Source organism: Lottia gigantea (assembly GCF_000327385.1).
Source record: "Lottia gigantea unplaced genomic scaffold LOTGIsca_6, whole genome shotgun sequence".
In the NCBI taxonomy this organism is placed as follows: domain Eukaryota; kingdom Metazoa; phylum Mollusca; class Gastropoda; family Lottiidae; genus Lottia; species Lottia gigantea.
The window spans coordinates 1,710,822-1,719,537 of NW_008710049.1; the positions used below are offsets into that span (position 1 = coordinate 1,710,822).

Below are 8,716 nucleotides of genomic sequence, written 5' to 3' on the forward strand. Positions count from 1 at the left end.
ACTAGAATGTTTGCTTAACCTAGAAAAAACTACAGAACTATTGGTACCTTAAAAGTTTGAAATGAATCAAGTGAAGGACTCTGGGTATCATCACCTTTAGGAATCTTGAATAACCTCTTGGACTATTGGTTTTGACCACATTTAGGACTATTGGTATGGACCACTTGTAGGACTAATGGTATGAATAACCTCTAGGACTATTGGTATCTACGATGGTATGCACCTTCGGATGGATCACCTTAGAACTATTGGTATGGATCACCCTTAGGACTAATGGTATTGATCACCTTTAGGTCTATTGGTATGGATCACTTAAGGACTAATGGTATGGATCACCCTTTAGGACTATTGGTATGGATCACCCTTTAGGACTATTGGTATGGGTCACCATAGGACTATTGGTATGGATCACCCGTTAGGACTATTGGTATTGGTCATCTTAGGACTATTGGTATGGATCACCCTTTGGGACTATTGGTATGAACCAGCTTAGGACTATTGGTAAGGTTCACCTGAGGACTATTGGTATGGATCACCTTAGGCCTATTGGTAAGGATCACCTTTAGGACTATTGGCATGAACCAGCTTAGGACTATTTGTATTTATCACCTGTAGGATTATTGGCATGGATCACCTTAGGCCTATTGGTAAGGATCACCTCAAGGACTATTGGTATGAACCAGCTTAGGACTATTTGTATGGATCACCTGTAGGACTATTGGTATGGATCACCTTTAAGACTATTGGTATGGACCGTCTTTAGGACTATCGGCATGGATCATCGCATGAAACAAACAGCCATAGATTCTAATTGGGAGAGGCAAGTAGATAGAAAACAGGATATAGTGTCTAGATCATTATTGTTGATGACGTTTGTTGAAGTAGTCAGCAGGGAGGTACTACACAATATATTGCCAGTATAATTTATTTCAAATTTATATACTATTCGACAAAATTTTCAAAATTAAATGTTTATAAGCGTTTAAAGTGACTATAGTACATATCTATAGGACAAGATGAACTTTTACACAAGTTGATAAAAGAGTTACGTCCCATGTTATAAATTCATCACACCTTGTAAGACTTTTGTTACAGATCCTTTTAGTTCCACCTTATCTCCTTTTACTAATATATTAACATTTCCACCTCTTGGTGAACACTGCCTTGCTGTAAATACAAAAGCAAACTATAAGAATCCTATTGAATGTACAAGAGAACTACCACACAATATTTAAATGAAAGTATATTCATACATATTCATCACATTGACAAATTCATATAAGAACGTGAAAAAAAAAGAGTGGATCCAGAGATTCTTTCAAGATGATATTTTTTTCTAAAAATTATTTACCATACAGCTGTGTTTTACCAAGTTTAGTTGACCAATAACTAGCCAGTACTGCATGTCCTGAACCTAAAATTGAACAATAATAAATAGGGATATATTTATACAATACAAATAGGGACATGCATAAAGAAATACACCATCGTACCTCATATTAATTTAGGTAATGAAGATCAGTACAAATAGTCTTCAAGGTGGCTCAAATTAGAGTCCTCTACATATGATCTATACAAAAGGCCATAATATAACTCGAATACACAAAAAACAAACAAACAAACACAAGAATCAAGGAATATCTCAAGGTGCTCGAAAACATTACAGTAGACTGTATTATCCCTTACGGCATGCCGATTACCTCTATTTCATAGAAATTATCTGGTTAAATATAACAACCAGCCTTACCAGTAACAGGGTCTTCAGGAGCACCTAACCAAGGTCCAAAAACTCGACAGACATAGTCATACTTGTTACCATCGACATCTTGATAATGAGAATCATGATCAGCTTTCATGGTAATCATGACTATCTTTAGCTGTCCATCACTACCAGCTGCTTGTATAGTCGGTATATCTGGTCCCCAACTTTCAAACTCTTTCCTGCAATTAACTTCTTGGTAAAACATACACCCAAGATGGCACGGATTTTACTTAGTTAAACGATGTAAAATCAACGTGACTATGTGGTTAATTGGCATTTGATGATTTTAAGTAAGGGATAAAATAAATCAGATTATGTAATGAATTTTCTACGGCTTGAGGAGATTTTGTAACGGAGTAGATTTTATAATGACCAAATCTACTCCAATCGAATGGTAACAAGTGTAAAAACAGATCAAAAGCAGACAGCTGCTATAGATCACTCACCTTGACCATGTCTGTTGTAGATCAATCAGCATGTAATTTAACGATTTACAATATTCTACTTCTTTTATTGTTGGTATATCGCCAAAAGCCTGGAAAAGTGACAAAATGACAGAAGGGGCACGTTGACATGGTGTACAAGTTTTTGGAATTGAATCACTTATGTTGCAGGGACACCGGTACTATCTGGTCTTGGTCTGGCAGTGGTAATCTGTTTTCAAAATAACTTGTCATTACAGAAACAACTTACCGAAATCAGCTTTGAGTATTTGTCTTTACCCTGCAAATAAAACAATCTATTTGCACTTTTTCTGTACACCGAGAATATAAGAGTGGGTAAAATACTCCTTAGCCCTTTAACACAGAGATAAAGATATCGACAGTGTTCCGGATGGAGTGAGCGTATATTCCTTATCAACATGTGACACAACATAAGGTTTCAGAGTGCGGTCAGACAACCTCAGAAACTGATTTGAGGACATCTAGGTGACTATTCTAATACAAAATATGTACAGCGGTGTATGGAATATTGCTGTTCTTCTATCAATCAAAAAGGGGAGACATAATAATTTCTTCAGATAATGGATAATATGAGACTTACAGATTTACGTTTTGATTTTGAGTCAGTTTTCATTTTACCAAGTTCAATACCATTTGAGGTAGGATAATTAATTTACTTACTATCGGTTCAGAAATACCAATAGGAACCTCTAGAGCTAGTTTACTACCCTCTTTCTTTACCACCAACTCACCACCTGATGTGACAAATGTTATTCCATCCGATTTGTTATCTGAAATATGAGTATTAGAACATGCATCACCATCTTGGTTTCTCACCGTTTCCATCGAGCCTATACCAAATCATAATAGCCTATCAAATGACGTAATTTTCAGTGCTATTTATCATGACGTATATGAATACATAATCCTGAAACAGAGGTGCCACTTTAGTTGTCTAAAGAACTTCTTCAATAAGATCCCAAAGATAATCATCATTCCGAGTGCTTCTCAGGTTTAAATCATCACCAGATAAAACAGATCAAAGTGTCAAATATAACCTTACCATAATAGTTGGCTAATACAGCACCAGTTCCTAACGTTGCGTGTCCACAAAGTTTGATTTCTGTCGTGGATGTAAACCATCTTAGTTTAAACTTACTGGCTAAAAACATAGATTTTGAAATGTATTAGGCCAAGAGGATGTCAGGTTATTTTCTAATATTTTACGGTAGTTTTTATGCAGAATTTCAAAATGTGTCACATTCAATACCAGAAAAATCCCGACATGTCGATATCAAGATAGGATAGACTTATATATAAAATTTATACAAATCTGAAATTGACTTTTCAGTATTTGAATTGATCCTGCACCTAACAGGATTTCTGTCTTAAATGTATAATAATAATATAAAGTCTTGGTTGAAGTACCTGATGTAAATGTATCATGTTGATTAATTCTAGAGAGAAAGGCTGCAGTACATCCAATTTCTGCCGATATCTTCTTCATCTGTTCTTCACTCAGATTCTATAAATTATTTACATATTTCAACAAATAATAATAATGAGATATTTGCCTGACCGATTAAAAATATTTTCTTTTCGGGCAGCGACTGAGAAAACCTCGAGCAGACAAGTAGTGTTTTCGCAGACTCACGCTCGGAGTCTTCCTCCGCCCAACATCCCAACCCTTCAAAAGTTTCGGGCAAACTCCTCACCCCCGCCCGCTCTTTCAGATATGCCTTCGGTCCGCCATTAACACATGTGTTTCACGTAGGCCTATTCCTAAGGAGACAATCAATTTTAGAGTTAATGGTGTATTTCATGCATGGTTCCAAGACCGCCTCGATGATTATCTAATTCTCCTAGTTCAGACGAAAAGGTGTCAAAGCTTATAATACATTTTTTTTCGCACTCATGTAGACTATTCTATAAACTTACAAGATTACATGGTAACAGACAAACAAAGGCAGGGTTCCCTGTAAATGGATTCTCAGCGAAGACATCTACCAGAAAAACAGACGATTCACCTTGGGACATGTTTGTAGTATTCTATTCTGAGGAAGAAAATATACAGGGGTAAAGAAAATGATTTAACCCATGCAACGATTATAACCAAAATCAAAGACGAATTTCAATGGCAAGAAAGATATTTCTTTATATATTTTCATTTTAGAGGGGAAAAATATTTGTACAGAATTTGAAAGTTTCAAATTCGAAAGTAGGTCAAAGTGATAAACTTTTAAAATAACATCTAAATGTGTTCTTGTATGTCTGACTGCACAGATTCATCATAATCGTTGATAATATCGTGATGCCGACTAATCTGCGAAAAACGATGTTTTCTTTTGGCTTTTAAAAGTACCCTCCGTAACGGCTGATGCAATGATACTCAACTGGGTCGTTACAAAGACTTATTTGGAGGAAATCATAGCTACAAATGTTCATTGAGGCTAAATGATTCTTCAAATTCAAGGTACTTTGATTTCTGTCATTAAATGTAACTACAGCTGTGCTTAAATATATTTTGCAGCAGTTTCAAAAACAACTAAACGAAGAAGTTCACCTGTGAGTCAGCTAGAGTAAAATATAAGAGGTTAAACACATTTTACTGTTATCTTACAACAAGCAGATATAGTCCGTAGTGGCTATCTCTTATAAAGCCCCTATTTTGCTTTCTAGTCAAAAGCTGGAAATTGCAAGTCGATAACAGTCTATATAGCTATTTAAGACTAAGTTTCGGATTAATCGGGTATATATATCTTATCTTGTTTATCTTATCTAAGTCATATAGCCTCTCTTTTATCATGGTTGTTAAAGGTACATTCGATACCTGATATCTGAGCATGGTTCAACCACTGAGAATGGCAGGGAATGACTGCAGTCACATGGGGCATGTCCTCTACAGCCAAAAACATTAAACAAAAAAACAATATATGACTGGAAATTTATAATACTATTACACAGAAAAACATTGATATTAATACGACCATTTTTATTTTCTAGGTAGTATAAATAGCAACAAACAAAAATTAATGAAATAATAGTGTTATTAGAGCTAAATCTATCTGCCGTAGACTTCGCTTTATCGCAAATAATACGCAGTTCCGGCAACTCAATGCACCGTCAATGCACTGAAAGGCGCGCATGTCGCAGATTGTTTCTGGGTAGGCCTACACTAACATATCTAACAAAATATGCATGTAATATACACAGTAAAGTTCTGCATAACATATCAAAAGTATATACAATACCTAAAAAGAAATTATACAAAATTTATTCAAATTTCCAAATACTAGTATAAATCTGCAAAGAGACGAGGTGATGTGTCCAAAATGGTGCATAGTATAGGTTTTTCAACCTTTCGGACATTACAGCTAGACGTTCTGAATATATGTCTAGATATATATGTATATATATATATATATGCTACACCAAAAAAGGTGTAAAATAAGTAAAAAATCACTGTAAAAATTTTAAATGACACATTATATAAGACTGTTAAAACATTCTATATAGGTAAACACAGACGATATTTGCTTTACTTGATAAGCTAAAGAACTCAATTTCAGCTGTTCATATTTTTAAGAATGAAAATTCAATGTCCCATCCACATTAGTAAAGATAACTCCAGGATCTATTCAAAAAGAAATTTTTGGAATATCAAATTAAGCAAATACCGGTCCGCTTAATAAGTGGAGATACTAAACATTCATATAAATCATAGAAAAAATAATGCCGATCCATCGTAATTTTACCCTTGTGATTTTCAATAAATATTACAATTTCGTGACCAACTATTCCGAAATTCTATGTTGCAACATTCTTCAAAAATAATCACCGGGATATCATAACGCAGGTGATGTTCATCCCACACATCCATCCCAGGTGAAGAACTAGATGTAGACCCTATAACTGAGTAATTGCACGTAGTGGCGTTTCTACGGAGGGCCAGGGGAGGGGGGCGGACTTTCCAAATTTTCATCAAATTACGTAGTGTTAGAACCCCCCTCCCCCCCCCCCCCTCCCCCTCCCCCAACTAAAGATTCCCAGACACGCCACTGATTGCACAATAAACATGTCCAACAAATACACCATTTTATTTTATGTGTTGTAGCATACTTCAAAACAACACCGGGACAACATTACGCAGGCGGCGTATTACAGTTTTTTTTCTGGCTTTTGAGGTAATGTTTTGACCACAGCCATGGATAACACGAACTAACGTTCAGTTATAAGGCACCAAGCTATAAATACGAGCAATGAGGACGACAGATAATTTACTCTAAATCCAGGGCAAAAATTATATCCTGGATTTGCGTATACCTTCACGTTAGGATGCATTTTATTTGATTCCGACTTATACTGGTCTTCCTGAACGAACACAAATGATGTCAATGGGGTGACAAAGTTATATTCTAAAGACATATTTAGAGCTAAACTCTTCGCTGTGTCGTTTTCATGCACATTGTATTCTTCTAGTAATTCCTTAATCTTTTTATACGCCCACAACTTTTCGGTGAAACCCTCATTATCAGACCATACAATCACTTGATTCTGCCCAACTGGCAAATCAATATCTCCATTTCTAGACAAACCAACTACGCTCAGTTTCTCTGATTGTAGAACGTCGGCTGTTTTGGTTTTACCAGCGATTACAATCTCCGAACCTTCAAAGTATTGGTAAAAGGACTTCTTCGTCGTAGATTGTAAATCTACTGCATCACTATCATAGCTGACCACAACATTCTGGAGCACAGGATCTTTGACTTCTTGATAAAAATGTTCGATCTGATTAGCTGCATCATCTTCATCGTAAATCCTTCGAGCAAAGCCTCCGTTTTCATAAGCTAAACTTTTCAGGAAGCTAAAGTCGAGATCGAATCCAAACCCAAGACAGTATATGGAAGCTAGTCCATAATTTTCTTTGTAGACGTTTTTTCTGATGGTTTTCGTGTTTGTAACACCAGCTGAAGGATGTCCATCCGTTAGAAAAACTATGACCTGAGCTCGTCGGCTCTGTTCTGAAAGTCTCTTTAATGATTTAATAGCATGTAATAGTGCACCATTTATGTTTGTTGAACCTCCACTTTGAACATTAGCTTTCACAAACTCCTTTGCACGGGCGATAGTGTTTGAATTGACATCAACTGGAACTTCTACCCAACTTTTGATGTCCGATTCAAATGTTAGGATATTGAAGTAGTCATTAGGGTTTAGTCTATCCAGAATATTAAGCATTGTGTTTCGAGCTTGAGCAATCTTAAGGCCGCCCATTGATCCACTCACGTCAATAACAAATAAAATATTCTTATCCATAGTTTCAATTCCAGTTGGAGTCAGATAATGAACAAAATACTCATCCTCCACTATCACCATCCCTCCATCTCTTTGGTGCGGTACATCATAACTTATTACAAATTCTCCATCCAGACCCTTGGATGTTGAGGATGCCGATTGCTGTAATTCTGTTGGTTTGTAGACAAGTGTTCTGGTATTAGGTGTAGCGGTGAGAGTCACCACATCGGACGAAGTTGTAAAAACTGTTGTAGAATTTGGAAAGGTATAGAAAAACTTGTCGAATCCCTGGTTTTCATTAAAGACTGCTTTAACTGTCAGGTTTTTTACAATCTGGCCTGGTTGTACTACAATACGTTGTTTATATAATCCTACTCGACGTACTAACAGTTCTTGATAAGTCAGATAGAATACTGCTTCTACCCCTGCCTTCACGTTAGTGTCAATCATAAAATCATCCATTCCACGTAATGTATCTGTTTTAACATTTCGCACTTGACCTGCGGATTGATTTTTAGCTTTAGCTTCATCAAACTTCTTTTGAGCCTCTTCTTTGGGAAAGACTTTCGCCACATAAACAGTATCGTTTACAACCATACTAAAGTTGGCTATAAAGGCAGTTTCCGGTAATTGTACACGGAATGTCGCATGCAAACTAACTGGGTTCGTGTTGACAACGCGACTCTGTATGACTACTGTCGCAAATCTGGCGTTCACACTGGATGAAACGTAAAAATCTGTAATGGTTGGTATCTGGTTTTGTGGATCAACATCTCGTTTAAATCTTTTTTCTTCCGTTAATACGTCTGAAATGTCATCTTTCACCACTACCATATGAAAATTACATAAACTAGTTGTCACTATACATAACAGTATCACAAGGTTTATAATAGATGCTGAAACCATCTTATTTTATAGGTTATTACCAGATTGTCATGTTATTAAATTTCTCACAAGTAAAGAATATGATCGCCCCTGGCTGTTCCTTCAACACCAAGTTCATTAGGACTAATTATCAAAACCTATCCTCACAGGCTATCACTTCGTTACACTGAGTAATGTGCTAAAAATAGTACCATCTCAACCTTAATAAATGTATTGAATCCTATCTAAATCGTGAAAGTCAATGTTCCAATAATATGCACATTTCATGGAAAATAGATCAGTCATTCCTCAATTCATATTCTCCAATAGTATGTAGGTCAAAATGACGTAG

At 36.0% G+C, this 8,716-nt stretch overlaps 2 protein-coding genes across 2 annotated transcripts; both read right to left on the bottom strand.

Annotated features, from left to right (window-relative positions):
• Nucleotides 1-913: 913 nt before the first annotated feature.
• On the bottom strand, nt 914-4,256 carry LOTGIDRAFT_229292 (hypothetical protein). The gene is made up of 9 exons (XM_009063841.1): nt 4,144-4,256; nt 3,634-3,730; nt 3,269-3,367; nt 2,887-2,996; nt 2,456-2,485; nt 2,209-2,297; nt 1,748-1,941; nt 1,352-1,414; nt 914-1,167 (listed from the first exon to the last, which is right to left on the bottom strand). Exons 1-9 carry the CDS (start codon nt 4,240-4,242, stop codon nt 1,058-1,060), a joined length of 891 nt encoding a protein of 296 aa, XP_009062089.1. The 5' UTR covers nt 4,243-4,256; the 3' UTR covers nt 914-1,057.
• A 2,167-nt stretch (nt 4,257-6,423) lies between these two features.
• On the bottom strand, nt 6,424-8,334 carry LOTGIDRAFT_107242 (hypothetical protein; the record flags this gene model as incomplete). Its single annotated transcript, XM_009063842.1, has 1 exon — nt 6,424-8,334. One exon carries the CDS (start codon nt 8,332-8,334, stop codon nt 6,424-6,426), a length of 1,911 nt encoding a protein of 636 aa, XP_009062090.1.
• Between the last annotated feature and the right edge of the window lie 382 nt (nt 8,335-8,716).

Coding starts and splice junctions, on each gene's coding strand:
- LOTGIDRAFT_229292 (XM_009063841.1), bottom strand. CDS start 4,242: ATGTCCCAAGGTGAATCGTCTGTTTTTCTGGTAGATGTCTTCGCTGAG. Junction 2,486..2,886: donor TTGGTATTTCTGAACCGATA/GTAAGTAAATTA, acceptor TTTTATTTGCAG/GGTAAAGACAAATACTCAAA. Junction 2,298..2,455: donor AATACTCAAAGCTGATTTCG/GTAAGTTGTTTC, acceptor TCACTTTTCCAG/GCTTTTGGCGATATACCAAC.